Source organism: Hippopotamus amphibius, chromosome 3 (genome assembly GCF_030028045.1).
Source record: "Hippopotamus amphibius kiboko isolate mHipAmp2 chromosome 3, mHipAmp2.hap2, whole genome shotgun sequence".
NCBI classification, from domain to species: Eukaryota; Metazoa; Chordata; class Mammalia; order Artiodactyla; family Hippopotamidae; genus Hippopotamus; species Hippopotamus amphibius.
Window position 1 is genome coordinate 198,832,751 of NC_080188.1, and position 19,206 is coordinate 198,851,956.

Consider the following 19,206-nt stretch of genomic DNA (forward strand, 5'->3'; position numbering starts at 1 on the left):
ACAAAATTGTCATTTATTCCTGTTGTTAGGAGGCAAAAAAATGTACAGTTACAAGAATCATCTTCCAAACAGAGGTTAAATATGAGCTGAAAAGTGTAAAAAAGGAAGAGGAACTCACTTTACAAATCATTAAATTAAACAAATAAACACACGGAAAACAAAACCCAAAGAACGAACCGCCCATGCTGAGTTCTCTCCTTGTGCAACTCTGCAAAATGAGAACAGAAAACGAGGTGGCCCTTGCAGGTGGGGGCCTGGGGAGGGCAGGAGCTGGGAGGCAGGGGCAGGCGGGAGGGGCTGCTGGCCTCCTGCCCCTGTGGCCCCTGGTGGTGCCCGGCGGCCCCGCTGTGGCTAGGGGCAGAGAAGGGCGGCTCTGGAGGCTCCCGACAGCCTGTGACATTCAGACCCTGCGGGGACAGGCCAGGCTGGGAAGTGGAGACAGACGGGACGTGGGGACGGCCGCCGTGCCAGGGCTGGTACCTGCCCCGGTGTCAACCTTACCTTTCCCCACCTGAACCGGCCCCAGCCAACCCCGCTGCTCTCTCCTTCTCTCCAGACCGCCCCCTCCCAGATCCTGACTGGCCCCTGCAGCATCAAATGGTTGACTTTAGTCTTTGCTTAAATTAAAAAATTAAAATATATATACATATATATACTGTACACACAGGACAATAACAGAAGAGTGTGGGAAAGAAAGCGGGGAGCGGGACGGGAGAGGAGGCGGGGCTGTGGGCGGGGCCGCAGAGGGGAGGGCCGCAGCGCCGGGGAGGGGCAGAGGGAGAGGGAGGGCGAGGTTAGGGGACCGGAGGGGAGCGATTTATTTTACAAGAAAATCAGGAGTTCAAACCTCAGCAGAACAGGACTCTGGGACCCCCAGAGGGCCCCTCCCCACACCGAGTAAGGAGGGATGGGCTGGGGGGAGGAGGGGCGGGGGGAGGGGGCGGGAGCTCGGCCTCAGGTTCGGAAGGCGGTCCCTGGTCCGAGGGGGCGGGACCGCAGCCTCAGCTTCTCCGCGACTTCGAGTGCTGGATAAGCCACTGTAGGGTGATGTCTGGCGGACGAGAGAGCAGGTTACGGGGCGTCGGGGCTGGTTCTCCCGGGGGCGGGGCACACGCCTGGCGGGGAGGGGGGCGCCGCAGCTGGGGGCGACCCTGAGGGCATCGCAAGCCCAGCTTCCGCCTGCAAGCTCGGAACAGCCCCGACCGGTGCAGGGGCGTCTGGCCGCCGCGAACCATTAAGACACGGAGCCACAGGCCGAGGCCCCCAGACCAGAAGGGTCCGACCTGCGATGCCGCAGGCGGGGCGTGAGCCCGAGGAGGGGGGGGCCTGCCCAAGACCACGCAGCAGGCGAAGGCGGGGCTGGCGCGATGCCCGGCCTCCCGCTGCCTGTCCCGCCGCGCTGCAGGGTGTCCCGCCCCACGACGTCCCGCCACGGTGCTCTGGGCTCCGAGGAGGGGGCCGCCGGCTGCCCGCCCCTCCCGCCGCGCCCCGCGAGCGCAGCGCCCCCCCCCCACACCCACCGATGTTGTCCTTCTCTTTGCAGGAGATGGAGTAGCAACAGATCTCTCGGTCCTGGATGGCGGACAGGTTCCTGCGGGCGACGCGAGCAGAGCCTGGCTGGGCTGCCGCCGCGCAGGGGCGGGGGCCACGGGGGTGGGGGGCGGGGGGGGGGATGGGGCCGCGGGGGTGGGGGGCGGGGGGGGCTCGGCCGGCGCGCTCTGCCGCCCCCAAGCGGTGGCGCCTGGGGAGAGCCGGGGGGGGGGCGGGAGGAGGGACGGGGGGGGGGGGGGCGCCGGCTCACATTTTCTCGATCAGCTCCTTCTCGTCCAGGGCTCCCGGGAGGTCTCGCTTGTTACCCAGGACGAGCACCTGCCGGGAGGGGAGCAGCGCGCTCGGGGCGGGGCCGCCACGGCCAGGCTGCCCGCGGGGGCGTGGCTCCCGCCGCGCCCCGCCCCGCGCGCCCCCGGGCCTCCCGGCGCGCCCCCACCCCTCCCGCTCCCCTCGGGGCTGACCGGGATGCCCTGTAGCTGGGGCTTGTCCAGCAGGTTGTGGAGCTCGTTCTTGGAGGCCTCAATCTTCTCCTGGTCGGCGGCGTCCACCATGTACCTGGGGGAGGCCGGCGGGGACAAGTCGCTGACGCCACAGGCTGCGGGCGGGGCGGGGCTGCAGCTGCTCCGGCTCCTCCTCCCCCGGGTCTGCAGGCCGCCCGGGCCCGCGCTCTGGGGATGCTTTCTGAGCCGACGGGGCCGAGAACCTGCAGCGGTGGCTGGGCCCTGCCCGGGTCCCCCCCGCCCCGAAGCTGCTGTGTGGCCACGCTGCGTTCCGTAGGATTAGACCTGAGTCCTTCCCACAAGTGACCCTCGTGTTCTCGCTGGAAGACTAGAGAAGGGGAGGGGGTGGTGAAAACAGCAAAGGAAGCCCCGAGAGACTTTCCTGCATCAAAATCCTTTTCAGAAATTCCGGTTGGGACTTCCCTGGCGGTCCGGTGGTTAGGACTCAGTGCTTCCACTGCAGGGGACGTGGGTTCCATCCCCGGTCGGGGAAGTAAGATCCCGCATGCCACGTGGCCAAAACAATTTTTTAAAATAATAACAATAGTAAAAAAAAAATCAGGTTACTGGGTGTAAGACAGGCTACAAAGATGTACTTTACAACATGGGGAATAGAGCCAATATTCTGATATAACTCTAAATGGAGTATCACTTTTAGAAACGGAATAAAAATTAAAATTTAAAAATCAGATTCAAAAATGAAAGCTAAATGATCTTTTGGGGGGGCACATATATGTGTAGGATAAAATTATTTTTAAAAAGCAAGGGAGGGAATTTCCTGGCAGTCTGGTGGTTAGGACTCCGCCCTCTCATTGCCAAGGGCCTTGGTTCAATCCCGAGTGGGGGAACTAAAATCCCACAGGTTGAGCGCCGCCACCAAAAATGAAAGGAAAAGAAGCAAAGCAAAAAAAAAAAAAGCAAGGTAACGAACCTAAATCACACAAAATTCAGGGCAGGGGTGCCTCTGGGTGGGGGGGAGGCAGGAGGACGAGCAGGGACACACGAGGCGCTTCCGCGTGAAGGGGTCAGTGCTCCGGTTCTCAAACTGGCCCCTGGGCGCCCAGAGCGTCCGTCAAGGCAGAGGCAGCTGCGCGCGGCCGGGAGGCACCTGCCAAGGACCGCGGCCAGCTGCGCACTTACACGATGGCGCTCACTCCTCGGCAGTAGCGCTCCCACATGCTGCGGAAGCGGGGCTGTCCCCCGATGTCCCAGAGCTGAGCAAGAGAGGTGGCGGCGTCAGCGGCTGCCGGGTGCCCCCGCCTGCCCCCAGCAGTCCCTCTCTCTCCACGGCCCTGACTGCCCAGCCGGCCTGTGCGCTCTCCCCCCAGCTCCCCGTCGCACCCAAGCCTCCGCTTTGCTCTAGCGTCTCCTCCCGGCCCGGCGCCCCACACACGCCCTCGTGCACACGTGTCCTCGCGGCCGCGGGCGTGCACCCGGGGCGGGCTCCCGGCCGCGCACCTTGATGGTCACGTTCCCTTTGGTGATCTTGCGCATGTTGAAGCCCACGGTGGGGATCATGTCCTCATTGAACTGCCCCGACTGGAAGGAAGAGTCGGAATTGGAAAAGGGGCAAAAATCGCCAGGACCCGGATGCGCCGTCCCCAGCGGCCACGGACCAAAAGGCTACAGGAAGCAGGGGCCAGGCCCCCCCGGGTCCCAGGCAGCTCCCACGCGCCCCCCCCCCCCCCCCCCAGCAAGATGGGCCTTGACCAAGCCCGGTGTCCACCTCACACCCGGGCTCTCCTGTGACCAAGAGGCCTCTCAAAGAGGCTCGACCTGGATGAAGCAAGTCCGTCCCGAGGTCTAGCCCACCTCTCTCTGTTGGACCAGAGCCGCCTTTCTCTATTTTACCTCCGGTGGAGCAACTCACAGCAAACAGTCAAGGTTTACACTTTCACACGGCAGTAAATGTTCACGTCGAATTAGGGGGTGGTAAGTCAGCCACGCCCCAAATGCAACGCACAGCAAGCAATTTCTGGGTTTCTTTGTGCTGCACCCATTTCAGGGTGGGTAGTCCTCCCTGTGTGTCCCCAGTGGCCTGAGAGATCTCAGGAGAGGGGCTATGTCTACACTGACATTAGTGAATGTTTACCCCGTAAGTAGGAGTTAACTGTAATTCCATTTCCCTTAACCCACTTTCAGATTCTAAATTGTCTCTAAGATCCCTAGGTTGTCCTAAACTAGCCACAGGCCTCTAATAAGGCCAGATGAAACGCCACCTAAGGTCATTTCCACGTTCACATGTAGGACACCTCTGCCTCCCCCCAGGCACAGGCTGGAGGAGATGGGGTTTATTTAACTTGAACCTGAGGGGACTGCCTTGTTCCATTAAGATACCATTTTCTTCTACCCAGTGGTAAGAGTAATTTGCCTCAGGCCACACAAAGCGGTCAAGGGCTCTGAGCACTGACCAAAGTGTAGGACACGATGGTTTCTTATTTAGAGACCGTGAGTCTGAACGAAGACCCCCAGGGTCCCAGCTGAGTGAGAAGGATGGATTCTCTTCTGTCCTCGGGACTCACCGAGGCCCTCGGACACGAGCACCGGACGCCTAAGACGACACTCGGGATGAGGCGGAGTGAGGGCTCCTAACCTGGAGGCCACAGAGAGGCTTCAGAGGCCCCCGGAAAGTGCACACAGTTTGCATGTGCACATTTTTGTTTGTATGTACACGTCTCCGGGGAAAGGGTCTCCAATTTTTATCAGGTATCAAAAGGGTCCAAGAGCCTCTAAAAGTGAGGAACCGCGAGGAAAAGGGAGTGCCCCAGGGAGGAGGCCCCGCTCTTGGCTCAGCAGGGAGAAGCACGTGCGGTTTCACTCCACAAACCCCGCAGGGTGCCGTGAGGTGCGCCCCGCTGGACCCAAGTCCACTGCATCCCCATCCCAGAAGATTAAGAACCTGGAGTCTGAGGAGGGAAGCCCCGTTGTTGACTGTCACTCATTGTGGAGGAGCCTGGACAAGACACCGGCCTCTCTGGGCCTCAGGGTTTCCTTCTGTGAAATGGAGGAGAAGGGTTTGGCTTCCTAGAAATTGGCTAATAGGGCTCACAAAATGCGTGGGAGTGGTTTCTGTCCGTGAGGAACCATCACTGCACCCACAGGCGCCCAGGGAAATGCGAAGCCGAGCCTGGCGGGATGCGACCCTGGACAAAGGGGGCTGCCAGGAGGGCCCTCAGGGCGGCAGGATCCCTGACCCAGGATTTCCAGTTCAGCTGTGCATCACAGCCAAGGTGGAAACAGTCACGACTTCATGTCCCAGCTAAGGCCTCAGAGCTCACAAGCAGCTCGTTCAAGGCCGGCAGGAACCCTAAAGTCACCTGGTGGACCCCCGCCTCAGACTTGAATCCCCTCTGGCTCAAAGTTCTTTATACTACGTGAGTCAAAAATCCATCTTCCCAAGTCTACCCCTGGGGTACCCCAAGATTAGTTCTTCCACAGGACAGTCTTTTACACTTTGATTATTTTTAAACTATTGATTTATTTATTTGGCTGCACTGGGTCTTCGTTGCAGCATGCATGCAGGATCTAGTTCCCTGACCAGGGATCAAACCCGGGCCCCCTGCACTAGGAGTGCAGTCTTAACCGCTGGACCCCCAGGGAAGCCCCTACACTTTCAAAGATTTGAACATGGTCTCCTTGTTTCCCTCGGGCAAAACAAGAGAAATCTCCTACTTTCTGGCAGCATAACTTTTTCAGAACCCGGAAGCGGAGCTTCGGGTTCTCCGAAGCATAAAGGAAGTCTCTTCTTGAGGCTTCCCAGCTCACATCAGCCAGCCGAGCAGCGCACCCATAAACTCAACTTCTGTTTACAGTCAGACTCATAATGCGAGTAGAAAAACCCAAATGCAGAAAAGCTGAGACAAAGAAAGGCCAAATGAAGAGGCAGAGGGGATTCAGAAGGTCCGTGGTGGGCATGGATAAGAGGCCAGGGTCCTGACTCTTTGTTTCTCTCTGAAAGACACAACCCTGCGGTCACGCACAAGTGGGTGGAAATGCTGCAGCCCTGGAGGCGCCAAGAACTCTGGCCTCACCCAGGCTCGGCCCCCCACTTCAGCCCACAAGGGACGGGTGTTCTTGGGAAGCCTCTTTCTAGGGAAACCGAGGTTGCACTTTCAGGACGTGTGAGTGGAGGTGGCAGATTTCACGTCATGAAGATGAAGGTGCGGCTGGGGAAGGGGAGCCCTCCCTGCACACCTCAGGAGCTCCCGACCCTGGTGGTGGAATCGGAGACTCTCAGATTCCGTTTCTGACCCGCCAGAACATCCCATCTCTGCACATGACCTGGACGCGGAACCGCCTGGTTTCCTGTGGATCCCTGCCCAGGAACACGGCTTCGTAAACGCTCCGGGAGGAGAGCTTCCTTGGGGACCAGAGGTGACGCCCAGGCTAAGCCCTGAGAGCAGCAGCGACTGGCCCCCCCCTTGGGTCACCCTGGAGACATCTCCCAGATCTCGGTGCCTCGGAGCCAAGCCAGCCAGGCCTGCAGGACCCGAGGCCAGGCGCTCCTGCTCTTGGAGCCCAAGCCCACGTCAACGCCAGGTCTATCCAGGGGCCTCCGAGGGCCAGAGCCTGGGCAGACAGGAGCCCAGAAACCATCGTGCCAACAAACCCAGCCTGGGTCCGAAGAGCCTGCCCTGCTGAGTGAGCGACGAGGAGCCCCCGGTCGGAGGTCATCGCAAACGTGTTTGGGAAAGGAAGCCAGTGCCCAACCATGCCATCGTGCCTCCCAGTCTCCCTGCAGCCTTCTCTTCAAGGGAGGGCAGAAGGCAGGCCGGGGAGGTGCCCAGGCTGGCGGCTCACACGTCTCAGCTGACTCCTCTCACACTCCCCAGCTCTTGGAAGCCCCAGTCTGGGGATGAGAGCCAGGTCCCCGGACAACCGCAGCCCTGCCCCAGCCCTCCTCAGCCCCACAGGCGAGCCCAGCCGGCTGGGAAACGCAGGCCGCAGCCCCTACTGCAGCTCACCCGCAGGCCCAGACAGCGCATCTTCCCCTTTTTTTGAGGCAGAGTTTAACTCCTTCCTCACCGCCGCCCTGGCGCTGAAAGGCTTACACTTGCCCACCTCGGTCTTGATGACCCAAAGCCCTCAGAGCCGCTGTCTCCCGTGTCCCCAGAGTGGACCTTGCCCCTCCATCTCCAACTCATCCGCTGGGTCCGAGCCCCTCCTCCTGCAACTTCCGGGCCAGGCGGGGACTCCTAACTCCCTTTAGGATGCCGTGCACCCTCCCGAGACCCCCAGCTGGGGACGGTTCCCGGAGAGGAGGAGCCTGGGCTGGAACCCAGGGCCGCGGCGGACTCCAGTCCCCCCGGGGGATCCCGCCCCCGCCCCCCATCCACAGCACCGGGGCTTCCTCTTCCGGCCCGGAGGGGCTGAACCCCCGGGGTGGGGCCGGGCCGGCCCAGGCCCCCTCCCCAAGCCGGGCAGGCCTCCCGCCCCGCGACCCTCCGCGCGCGGCACGGGCAGGCCCGGCGCTTTCGCCCCGTCACGCGCCCGGCAGCGGGTGCCGGAGGGGGCCCGTCTCCGCGGGCGGCGGGCCCTCCTGCCTCGTGACGCCCTCAGCGCCGCCGGGCCCGGGGCCCGGGCCGCGTCCCCTCGGCCCCCGCGCGCGCGCGCCCGCGCCCGGCCGTGCCGTCCCGGCCCGGGAGCGCGCCGCCGGGGCCCCAGGGCCGCGCTAGGCCCCGCGCGCCCGGGCCCGCGCCTCCCCGCCGGCGCCCGCCGTGCCGGCCGCAGCAGGCGGCGCCCCGCGCGGCCGGGCGGGCGGGGACCCGAGGCGCGGCCGGCCGGCGCCCCGTACCGCGATCACGTTGACGAAGGTGGTCTTGCCCGAGTACTGCAGCCCGACCAGCGTCAGCTCCATCTCCTCCTTCCAGAACAGGGCCTTGAACCAGTCCAGCAGCTTGTTGAACAAAGCGATCATGGTCGCTGCGCCGGCCGCGCCCGGTGCCGGCCCCGCGCCGCCCCTCGTGCCCTCGCGCTGCGGCCGGAGCGGCCCCTCCCCGGTGCGGCCGGGCTCCGCGCTGGGTGCGGGCGGAGGCTCGGCGGGAGCGCGCGGCGGCCGACGACTCGCGGGCGGATCGGCGCGCCGATGGGTGTGGCCTCGGCGCGCCCTCCTCCCGCGGCGGCCGGCCTCCTCCTCCCCTCCCCCTCCTCCCGCGCCGGCCCGGCCTCCTCCCCTGCCCCTCCCCCTCCCGCGCGCCCCCGCGGCGCGCGCCCCCTCGCCGGGCCGGCGGGCCGGGTGGCGGGGGCGCCGGGCGGGGCGGCCGCGGGCTGCGGGGCGCGAGGGGCGACTGGGGCAGGAGCTCCCATTGTCTCCGCCCGTCGCCGGCTGCCGCGCCCTGATGGGTACCCGCTTTCTTTTCGCAGGGCGGCGGGCGCGCGGTGGGCGAGGGCCCCCGCGAGCCGGGCCCTCTCCAGCGCGGAGGGGGCTGGTGCGCGGCTTCCCAGGACGCGGGGAGGCGGTCCCGGAGAGCTTTTGTTCCCTGAGCCCTCGCTTCTGAGGATCTCCGGGCGCCGGGCCCCGTCCTCTGAGAACGTGCCCAGCGGAGGGGAGCACCGCCCGCTAGCGCTTAGCCGCGACCTACCAGAGCCACTTGCTTAGGAGGCCTCCGGCCCACAGTGGCTTTTACTAGGACCACCGTGATACTGGAGGGAAGATCCTGCCAGGCGGTTTCCCCCGAGGGAGGTTGTGGCAAGTGGGAAAGCTGGCTCGCTGTGCGGAAAGCCAGAGCTTTCTTCAGGAGAGCGGGTGGGGGGAGGTGGGGGCCTGCCAGGGTGCGGGTCCTCCCGGGCGTGACCGCTGGGCCTGCCGGACCCCGCAGCCCCCACCCTGCCTCAGGGCCTGTTAGTATCCGGCCTGCACTGGACCCCCGTGGCGGCTGTGGTCGTCAGAGGTGTGTGAACTGTGAACATCAGCCGTATCTGCCAGACCCACCCAAGGTGCCCCCGAACCATCCGTTGCCGAAGGGAGGAGTCTCAAAGTCCCGGCGCAGCGGAATATCCTGGTTATTGTTACGAAGTTATGCGGCCTTTCTGGTCCCGACCCTTTGTCAGTCCCTCTCCAGCTCCTAAGGAGCACCTCTGCCCGTTTCCCAGACTGACTGCAGTGCCACTGGGGTCCCGTGTGCTGGAAGGGCTGTGAAAGTACACGCCCCCAGTGAAGGAGCGCAGCCTGTCCCTGGTCTCTGGATTCCCACTCCGTCTACAAGCCTGCTGAAGGAGGCGCCAGAGGCCTGAAAAGAAGAGGGAAAGAAGGAGTGACTCAGTCATCCGCGTCTTTATTTCCCCACCCGGTCACTCTCCGGAGCCCGTCCTCCAGCTCTGGAACAGGGCTGCGGCGACTGCGTGGGAGGGGAGCCTGCCGCCCGGGGCGGTGGCTTTCCTCCTGCGGGGACTGAGCTCACGGAGGACCAGGAGCCCGATAGCCCTGTGCCCAGCTCCGTGGGCACCATCAGTGCCTCTCGCAGGGCAGGAGAGCTTCAGGAGGGGGTGAGCCCGTTCCCCGGTGGTGAGGAAGGCGGCCCGCCAGAAACGTTAAGGAAGTCGCCCTCGGTTCCAACGTGGCATGTGTTCCAGAAGCTCTGTCTGAGGGAGAAGCCACCTGTTCTTTGGAACCCGGCTCCTCGAGAGGTTCCTCGGAGAACTGGCACCGGCAAAGGCAGCCCCCAGCGGCCGAGCGCCTGGAGGGCTTGCGCCTGCCTTCCTCCCCGTGGGCGGCCCTTCTGCGATTCAAGGACGAAGGGTTGGGATGCCTCCCTGGTGCGTGGTGGTCAGCCCTGAGATAGGCCTGGGGGCCCTGGACATTGTGTTGCCGTGAGGTGCGGAGGGGAATTAGCCCTCCAAGGTAGACGATGGGGCGTCCCAGTTCAGCCGGAGCCCGCCGGTCCCCGTAGGTAGTCTAACCCAGGTGGCTCACGGAAACATGCAGCCGTCCAGGCGTGCTCTGCAGGGAGGAGGCCGTGGCGGGGCTGCGTACCTAAAGCCAGGCAGCGCTCTCAGCGCCTTGCTTGTTTCCTGTGTGCTCCTGGGTACTCAGGGTCCCTTCTGAGGCCCAAAGGCAGGCAGGGGATACTGGGCCTCCCTGGGGAACAGCGAGGCGGGGCCCGGCCGTTAAGGAGGCAGGGGCAGCTGTCTGGGCCTCCAAGGGGTCTCCGGGAGATCCCCACACTGTCCCTCTTCCAGAGATTGCGTCTGTCTGGCTGGGTCAGCTCTGCAGCCTGCTCCCCGGACACACGTGTGGGCCCAGGGGTAGGCCGGTCCTTGCTCTCTTTGGCGGGTATCCAGCCTCACAGGTGTGGTGTGGGGAGGCAGAGTCCCTGCTGGGAGGCTGAGGACTTAGCCAAGGTAGCACCAGGCTTTCCCCAGTTCGGGCCGTGGGCCTGTTCTCGGGCTGGGCTGGGGTGGAGGGGACGGTGGGGTCATTCTCTTGCCAGCCCCGGGCAGGGGGTACAGCTGGAGTGGCTTCTAGGTGCGCCTCTGGTGGCTCTCCCCCGTTGGCAGCAGAGCACCTGATGTCCACGTCCGAGGAAGACTGAGGCTCACACGGCGTTTCAGGGACCAGGCCACCCGGGCCTCTTTCCCAGCTCTGTTGTAACGGTCACCTGCCAGCTTTAAGCTCGGGGGGACATGGGGGACTGCCCCTCGTGTCCACGGGGGCCTCTGCAGGGAGTGGGGGAGTGGGCAGTGCTGAAGACCGGGGTCTGGCCTTGTCCTCGCCGGCCAGCTTCCCGTGTCCCCGGACGCGCCCCTGGGGGCACGCCGTTCCCGTGCCCGCCCCCGGTCACAAGGCCCACTTTCCCCAGACCCACCTTCCCAGGCCCTGGGACGCGGCCCTGGGCCCGGGCGGGCGCCAGGGTCAGGGGCTGGGCTCCTCTGGCAGCTGGGCAGCATACAAGGCCAAGGTGTGGTGCAGGAACTGGTACTGCTCCGCCGTCTGGATCATGCCCCCCCTGCAGGGCAGGCGCAGGGCTCTGAGGCAGGGGCAGGGGAGCAGGGGGCGTCCTGCTGGGAGAGCCTGACCGCTGCCCTTCCCAAAGGCCCGTCCGCGCCGCCTCCCAGGTCTTCCTCTCTCTGTAGCCAGCTCCTCCCACGGAGGGAGTGCTCCCCAACCTGGGGGGAGGGACCCCGCCAGCTCCTGGGGCAGCACCAGCCCCCTGCATCCTCGGGCCAGGCCGGGAAAGTCCCTGACCCCCCAGAGCTCCTCTCCCCGATCATCTTAGGAGTCGTCATTCCAAATACGTGGGTAGCCGGTGCTCACGTTCCCCACACGCTGTCCCTCCAGTGACCTCATTCCTTACAGCAGCTCTTTGGGGAAGGAGCCATTCTTACAAAGAAACAGGGACCCAGGGAAACACAGTGACAGCGCAGTGCGCTGCACTCGGGCCCTCTGTCTCCAAATCCAGTGAGCTTCTGTGCATCGCCCGTGGCCCCACCATACTCTGGCCCCCCACCCTTCCCCTGAGGAGGCAATTTGGAAAAACAAAGACAAAAACAAAAATGATGGAAAGCTCGGGTAAATCCATAGAGAGGCCCGTTTAACTCTAGGCCCCCACGGAGAGCCGAGACTCTAGACAGAGATTCCCGCCTGGGTGTGAGCTGCAAAACGAACAGCTCCGTAAGCGAAAGGGGCCCCTTCCTCTCCCCCAGGAAGCGCCTGGTGCTGAAGCGCCCACACAGTCCGTGGACCCACCTGTCCAGCCGCAGCTGGCACACGATGCCAAGAACGTCCACTGCCCCTCGGGCCTTCAGCTGTTGGCAGCCGATGCGGGCGGCGATGAAGCAGCCTGTCCGGCCGATCCCTGCGCTGGGTACAGGGTGCAGGCAGGGGTGGGTGGGTGGGTGGGGAGCAGGAGGGAAGTGGCGGGGCCTCCGTGGGGGGGGGGCGGGGCGGCCGTGGAGGCGTCTGCACCCCCCACTGGCCCCACCCTAAGCCCGTCCCGGGTCGCCCTGGGGTCGCTGTGGGCATCTGGACAGCTCTCTCCTGCTCAGCGGGGGCTGGCGGCTTCGCGCCGACAGTGCCCACGCCGGGCTGGCTGACCCCGCAACCGTCCTGCCCGAACCGTGACGCGGCCTCGCAGCGGACACTCAGCCCCCTTGCCCGCCTCGGTCCCGCCCTCAGTCCTGTCCCCGCTGCTCTGTCGTGCCCTTGACGTCCTCCCTTCTTCAGGAAGTCTTCCCGTGTGAACCCCTGACCTCCCCACACGTGTCCGGGTGCACCCGCGGAGGGGGTTCCAGACCCGTCTGCCTGTGCTCTTGGCCGCTGTGTTCTAGTTGGGATGTACCTCCCAAGTGCTTTCCTTACTTTAAGTCTGTCCCCTCCATCACCCCCGACTCCTCCCCAATCTACTTCCCACCCTGTGGCCACAGTATTCTTTATAACTGGCAAATCCGTTTTCCTAGCCAGTCCTGTGACGCCCTCATCACTCGCCTTCCCTGCCCTGTCCCCACGTGACCCCGGCCCCTACTCCCTTGACTCTGCTCCCAGCACCGTGTCAGTCTCTAAACTGCGCCTCTGGGCCTTTGCACGTGCTGCTCCACCTGCCTGGATGCGTCCCCGCCTCGTCTTCACTCGGCTAATTCACCTTCCAAGTCTTAGCTGGGCTTGGAAGGAGGTCCTTTCCCCTGGAAGACCTTCTCTGGCCAAAGCCTGGGTTGGGCGGCTTGATTCCATGCCCCCCACACCCCACCATGTTCTCGTCATGCTGAGTCCTGTGCCTTTCATCTGCTGGCTTTCCCACCAAACCATGAAACTTGGCAGAAACCGAACTGTCTGGTTCACAGCTGTCTCCTTAGCATCTAACACTGTGCCTGGCAGTACCAGGTTTTCAGTAAACATCCGTGGAAGGAATAACTGTGTTCCCTGACAGCAGGGACGAGTTTGTCTCCTGCCCCCGCAGGTTGGGAGCCGCCTCTCTGGCCTGTGCCTGGGGGTCCACACGTTCAGGCTCTGCAGCCAGAGGGAAGGACAGCACACCTGCTGAGTGACCAAGAGATTCCTGTCCAGCTGGGACCTGGGCCTGCCTGGCCCCGCTGTGCTCAGACTTGTTCCCAGGAGGGGCCCGAGGGGGAAGAAGGGCTTCCCGAGGGGGGAGCACACACCTGCAGTGGACCACGATGGGCCCAGTGCTGGCAGCCGTCTCTGGGCTGTCCTCCACCTCGGCCACCAGGCGTAGCAGGGGCGCGGCCGATTCTGGCGTCTGGTGGTCAGGCCACGCCGAGAAGAGGATGTGCTTCACTGACCGGCACTCCCCCCGGTGCTGGGTGGGGACGAGGCGTGAGAACGGGGGACAGGATGGGGGGCGCTGCCCACCCGCCTCTCTGGGGCCGGAGCCGGAGTGACCCTGGGCGGAAACCGCCAGCTTTGTCATGCCCATCGAGCTCCGCCACTCCGGCCTCGGACATGCTCCGGGGCGAGGGGAAAGACCCAAGTTCAAGTCCTGGCTCTGCCTCCAACCAGCACATGGCTTTGGGCGAGTCCCTTAACTTCACTTTCTTCACCTGACAAATGGGGCCGTGATGCTGGGAGAATAGAGGAATGCTCTGGAGGGCAGAAGACGCCACACAGTGACTGAAGCACTTTTACACCTCGCTAAGCATTTCCTCCAACCTCCAACCGCTCCGGTTCCCCCAGCAGGGACCCCAGGGCCCCGCCCCTCCTCCGGGCCTCCCGCTGGAGGGTTGGTGCTCCCTGCTGGACCAGAGGCTGCTTGAGGACGGCACACACGTCCTCTGCTCCTGGCCCCAAGCGACTCTTTACGTGTGGCTTCAAGCGGGTTTCCCGAGTAAACCCGCGACTCGCAGGGAGGTTGCAGAGAATGAGGGTGGCCCAACTTGCCTGTGGACCAGAGGCGGTACCTGCATGGCGAGCTGCCGCACGGAGTATTCCGGGCACTCTCTCACGTCCTGGACGCGGATGTGGAAGGGCCCGTAGGTCTCCTCTTCTGTGGGCCAGTAGTGGACGCATTTCTAGGAGAGGGGAGCCGGGAGTCGGAGGCCCGGGTCTGCAGGCTGGGGCAGGGCCAGGGCGCGGAGAGGGGAGCGGGGGCCCTGCGGCCCCTCCACCCCCCTGGGGGCGCTGGGCTGTCCTGAACGCGACACCTGCAGGTGAGGCGTGCGCCCCCCCAGCCCGCCGCTCCTGATGGGGGCGGGGCTCCGCGCCGTGTCTCAGGAACGGACCGGTGTCCTCAGCTCCCAGGGGAGCCGCCGCCCAGAGCTGCCCGGGCAGGGGCGTGCGGAGGTGGGGGCGCCCTGCCTGGGTTCCCCGTGCCCCGGCCTGCTACCTCCTTGCCCTCTCGGAGCTGAGTCAGCATGACGATGAGGGACGCCCCCTCCTGCCACACCATCTCCCAGAAGTCGGACACAGTGTTGGGCATAGGGCCCTGGGTGGCGATGTAGGCCTTGTCTCTCCCGCCGTAGCCCTGTGGGCGGAGGAAGCCGGCGAAGGGGGCCGTGAGTACGGAGCCCCGGGGCAGCCGGGCCGCGGGTGCCGGGCTCGGGCTGCCGCCGGGGGACCCTGAAGCCCGAACACGCGTCGCAAGTGCCACAGCCGACGCCCCGTAGTGGACGTGACACGGGCCCAGTTCTGCTCAGTGGCGGTGCAGCCGGGACCGCGTACCCCCGCTTCTGGTCTGTAAATGGGGCGTGATGTCCGCCTAGCGGCGTGTGGTGCAGGGCAGACTCCACTCAGCGTGCTGAGTTGAGTCCAGCCTTTTTTAGGGCCTCCGTGCATGCTCCCTTCCTCCCCTGCTGCCTTCGACTAGCACAAGAGGACAAGAAAACAGTTCCGTATTTGCTGGGCGGAGGTCTCTCCTCTCCCTGCTGCGTTGTGTGTTTGGTAGCGAGGCGTAGCACACTCCCGCCAGCCCTTTCTCTCCCCTTCAGAATCCCCAGCTTCCTGCTTCTCAGGGGAAGGTGACATCCAGACATCCCCCCGCCTTTCCCTGGCAGCCCTGGCTACAGGCTGTTTATTCCCCTGGACACGCGGCCACGGTCCCCCCCACCCAGAGCCGCTAGAGGGCGCGCGTCAGCACCTGCCGCCTCCCGCCTGCAGGCCGGGGCTGGGGACGAGCCCACCTGGCCTCTCCGCCTCCCCGTTCCTTGACGGAAGTCCCTCCCCGAGGAAGGGGCTGCCTGGGCCGTGAAGGCCAGAGGGGAGGGGGCCAGCCGAGGGCCACACGCCCAGCCCGTCGGCCCTGCCCCTGCCGTGCAGACCTGGAGGCTGCGGGCCGGGCTGGCGTAGAGCTGCCCTCTGCGCTGCGAGGCTGGCGGCGGGGAGGGACAGGGTGGGCAAAGGAGACTAGGGTCTTCCTTCCAGCGTCCGACGTCTGCTCTGGGCTGCCGCCTGGAGTCCCAGCCGGTCTGGGCCGGCTCGGCTCGGAAGGGCCGTGGCAGCCGTGGGTCGGAGCTGGGACCCCAGGTGCCCAAACCACCAGCTGTGCTGGGATGTATCCTGGGGTGGGGGCGGGGGGTCTGGACACGGCCCCACCTTCCCCGCCGGCCACTCACCCGGATGTAGTTGGCGTTGATGTAATCTCCGTCCTCCTGACTCTGTGCCCGGCTCAGACAGACGCGGCTCTGGGGGTCTAGGGAGTGAACGTCAGCAGGGGCCAGAGGTCAAAAGGTGACCCGCAAAGCAAACTCCTGCAGGGCCAGAGAGAGGGGAGCCCTGTGCTTGTCGCGGCACCTGCGTGGAGCAGCTGGCGGTACGTGTGAGATTGCTTCACGTACAGACAGCAGGCAGGCGCGGAGCGCCCCTGAGCAGAGGGCCGGGGCCAGGGCAGGCATGGGGCAGGTTCCCTGGGTGCCGCTGGGCAGGGTGGACGGGAGAGGGGGGGCCGCTCCTGAACACCCGAGTCTGGAGATCAGGGAGGCGCAGAGCAGGGTCGCAGCAGTGCAGGTGGGAAAAGAGATACTGTCGAGGAAGACTTTCTCCTCAGAGGTCAGACTGGAGCTCAGGCTGCATCACACCCCCAGGCGCGTAGGCCTCTGGGTCTAGGGGGGCCCTTCTCCAATTCCAGCCGGGTGAAGAAGCTGGCTCGCCGGGGCCAGGAGGTCTGGACGGAGGGTGCCTCTGGGCCAAGAGCAGGGCCGCCCCCACCTGCCGCCCTTCCCTCGGGCTGACAGCCCCTGGACCTGCCCGGGCAGGCAGAGGCCTGCGGCCTCCAGACTGGGGGTTGCTGGAGGCAGGCTGGAAAGATAAGGCTGCTCTGAGCAGAGGGAGGGGGACCGTCTCCCCAGGCCGCGTGCTCAGAGGGCCTGTCCTGTCTCTGAAACACAGGAGGTGCTTACCCTGGGTTTGCCGGCCCTGGGACCCCCCTCTGCAGCCTCCTCACTGCCTCCGCCTGAGGTTCTCCAGCCTTCTCTCGGGGAGCCACCCTGACAGGGCCTCTTCCCCTGCAAAACTGTGCTGGCCATTTCCCACGTGGGAGGAAGAGGAGGAAGGAGGTGTGCTGCAACTAGCTGTGTGACCTCAGGCACGTTACAAGACTTCTCTGTGACTTGGTTCCCTCATTTGTAAAGTGGGGATGAGAACACCCCGGACGGCTTCCGGGGGCCACAGCGAGCAGGGCCGGCCCCCAGGGCTGCCCGCTGCCCATCCTGCTGTGGTCCCTGCTCCCCTTCCGCGGCCAGGCCCGGGCGGGGGCGGCCCTCTGCCAAGAGAAGGGGCTCCGCGCGCGGCAGCTCTTCCTGGCTGAGGCTGTGTCTTGCCTTCTGGATGCCTCCAGCCCCAGGCCCCCACTGCCGTCCTTACTTGGCAAGATGGTCTTGTATCGGTCCTTGGAGGCATGGCCCGGAACATCCAGGTCTTCGGGGCTGACGAAGTTTGAGGGGATCTTCTGGGTGGGGGGGCAAGCGAGTGAACAGCCCACTCCCTTTCCAGCCTTCTTTCCCTCCCACCGTCCCTGCTAGAGCTGGGGCCGGGCTGTTCCCTCCTGGCATCCGGACTCGGGTCTGGCCGGGCAGAGGGCAGAGGAGGCAGCCTGGGCGGGTTCCCTCCCGGAGCCTCCGGGAGTCTCTCTCCCCAAGGGCCCCAAGGGGACGGAACCGCAGGCCGGGTGGAGTGGTGACAGCTGGCTGCTTCTGGTTCAGGAGGGCGGTGCCTAGGAGGGGACCCCACGTTCTTACCAGGAATTCCTCTTCCAGCTGCTCGGGGCTGGGTGGCTGGTGCTGCAGGGCCTGGCGGGTGAGGGGGTGCCCGGCCGTGCGCAGGAAGTGCAGGGTGACCTCCTGGGGCGTGCGCACCGAGCAGATGGGCTCCACGGCCCCCAGGGACCGCACGTCCAGCATCAGAGCCACATTGGAGCCGCGCCTGCAGCACAGACAGCGGTGCCCGTGAGGCCGCGCGCGGTCGGCCTCTGACCGTCACGGGCACCTCTGGAGGGCGGCTCCTTGTCTCCCCTCGACCCAGAGGCCCAGGCGCCCTGCAGCCCCAGCCCCTGTCAGCCAGAGCCCGCAGCTCGGAGCCCAGCTGCTGCCCTCACTTCCTGGCCCGGCCCCTAAAGCTCCGGCCCACTTCCAGGCCTGGAGGCCCTGGCCCCTGGGGCTTGGGGCGCAGGCGCCAGGCTGGCAAGGCGGACGCAGGGCTTGTGCCCCGACAGGTAAAGGCATGCAAATAGCATGCAAATGAGCACATCTGGTTTCCTTTGCCTGGGGAGGCCCGAGGGTCCTGCTGGAGGGGCGGGCAGGGCTGGGCCTGGGAAGGTCTCACCTCTCCTGCAGCCGCACGTGCTTCTTGGCTGGAGCCTGGTCAGGCGGAGGCTGGGTCATGGCTGCCTCCGGAGGCGAAGGGGGAGGCGACAGGGCGGCGGCGGAACTCTGGAGCGCCCCCCGCGGGCCTGGACCATGCTGGGGGGCTGGCCCAGGGGAGGCTCGCTCCACCCCGAGCTCTGACCTCTGGGCTGCCTGGCCGGCCAGGGGAGGCTTCAGGGCCCAGGCCGGCCTTCTGCCCTCTGGCACCTCTGTTTTCACTGGGGTGTTTTCAGCCTGGGAAGGCCAGGACCTCTGCAGGGGCACCCGGATGGCTGCAGCCTGGGGTCAGAGGGAGGGCAAGATAAGGGGTAGAGACTGTGGGCGAAGACAGGAAGGGATCCAGGAGCACGCAGGGCCGGGGGGGCCGGGTCAGGGAGGGCGAGGGGGGCTGTGGCAGCTCCAGGGGGAGGAAGGGCTCGCTCGCACACCCTCTGGGTCGGCGGGGCCTTGTCTGACCAAAAGGCGGAGGCCTCCTGCGGCCTTGGGGCCCGCGGGAGCCCCGGGCGTGCGGGGCGCTGGCCCAGCGGGACCCCCGCGGGGCTGCGGGCACGTCCCCTGCGGGCCGTCCCGGCTTCTGGGGTCTCCGTCCAAGGAGGGCGGCTGGGGTGCTTCCTTCCTCCTCTGCCCATCCCCCCTCCCCGCCTCAGTAACCCTCACAGGAAATGGCCTCACCAAGCCCTGGAGCGGCAGCGATGGGGCACAGAGGGGGCGTAGGGGCGGGGGCCCCTCCTCCGGGGCCCAGCCCCCACCTTCCAGGCCAGGGTCCCGGCCTCCGAGCTGGGGTGGGGGAGCGGGCGTCGCGGCGCCCACGGGGGCCCAGCGCCCGGCTCTCGCCGCGGGAGGGCCGGGCCGCCCCTCGGGGACGGCAGGGGTCGGCACCCGCGCGGCGGGCGCCCTGCCTCGTGCCCCTCGGAGACACCCTCCCGTCCCCCCAGCTTCGCACCCCGCCGGCCGGGGGCTCCTGCCCGCCCCCCGGGGCCTTACGGAAGCAGCTGCGTCCCCCAGGCGCCTCTTGCCGGCTGTCTGTCTGTCTGTCTGTCGGTCTGTCTTTGAGGGCTGAGGAGGCTTCAGGAAGCCGGCTTCCTCCCCCCGCCCCCCCCCCGCTGCCACCCACGCAGGGCCCAGCTGCCTGCTGCCACCACCAGGGGTCGGCGGCCTCCCGCCTCTGCCCCTCTGGGGGCCGCTGGCCGTGGCCCGGCACCTCTGCCGCGGCCCGGCCCTGCTGGCTGGAGATGGCCGAGGTGCGGGGCCGCGCCTGACCACCGGCCCCCTCCTGCGGCGTTTCTCCTCCGGGTCCTGGGCGCGTCCAGCCTCTGCCAGCTTGCGGGGCAGAGCTGAGCCGACCTCAGCCCCAGGCCGCCCCGCAGAAGCCCAGGTGCTCCTGCTCCCGCCGACCTCGGCCAGAGGCTGC

At 65.8% G+C, this 19,206-nt stretch overlaps 2 protein-coding genes across 2 annotated transcripts; both read right to left on the bottom strand.

The window, feature by feature from the left end:
* Positions 1–8,125, bottom strand: ARL8A (ADP ribosylation factor like GTPase 8A). Its single transcript, XM_057728908.1, has 7 exons — positions 7,846–8,125; positions 3,510–3,590; positions 3,192–3,265; positions 2,013–2,106; positions 1,802–1,869; positions 1,521–1,591; positions 1–1,051 (listed from the first exon to the last, which is right to left on the bottom strand). The coding sequence occupies exons 1-7, from the start codon at positions 7,966–7,968 to the stop codon at positions 1,002–1,004; spliced, it is 561 nt and encodes a 186-aa protein (XP_057584891.1). The 5' UTR covers positions 7,969–8,125; the 3' UTR covers positions 1–1,001.
* Positions 8,126–8,936: 811 nt separating this feature from the next.
* Positions 8,937–18,886, bottom strand: PTPN7 (protein tyrosine phosphatase non-receptor type 7). Its single transcript, XM_057727723.1, is given in 12 exon segments — positions 8,937–10,706; positions 10,856–10,996; positions 11,737–11,850; positions 13,146–13,303; positions 13,902–14,012; positions 14,327–14,464; positions 15,552–15,628; positions 16,798–16,882; positions 17,172–17,355; positions 17,755–17,822; positions 17,825–18,074; positions 18,780–18,886. Coding segments are annotated over 10 exon segments (1,095 nt in total). The 5' UTR covers positions 17,891–18,074; positions 18,780–18,886; the 3' UTR covers positions 8,937–10,706; positions 10,856–10,902.
* Between the last annotated feature and the right edge of the window lie 320 nt (positions 18,887–19,206).

What these genes read in the sequence shown, in the direction of transcription:
- ARL8A (XM_057728908.1), bottom strand. Translation starts at nt 7,968, where the DNA reads ATGATCGCTTTGTTCAACAAGCTGCTGGACTGGTTCAAGGCCCTGTTC. An exon ending in CCTTCGTCAACGTGATCGCG is followed by an intron (nt 3,591 to 7,845) that starts GTACGGGGCGCC and finishes TCTTCCTTCCAG; the next exon opens with TCGGGGCAGTTCAATGAGGA. An exon ending in CGAGGAGTGAGCGCCATCGT is followed by an intron (nt 2,107 to 3,191) that starts GTAAGTGCGCAG and finishes GGCCTCCCCCAG; the next exon opens with GTACATGGTGGACGCCGCCG.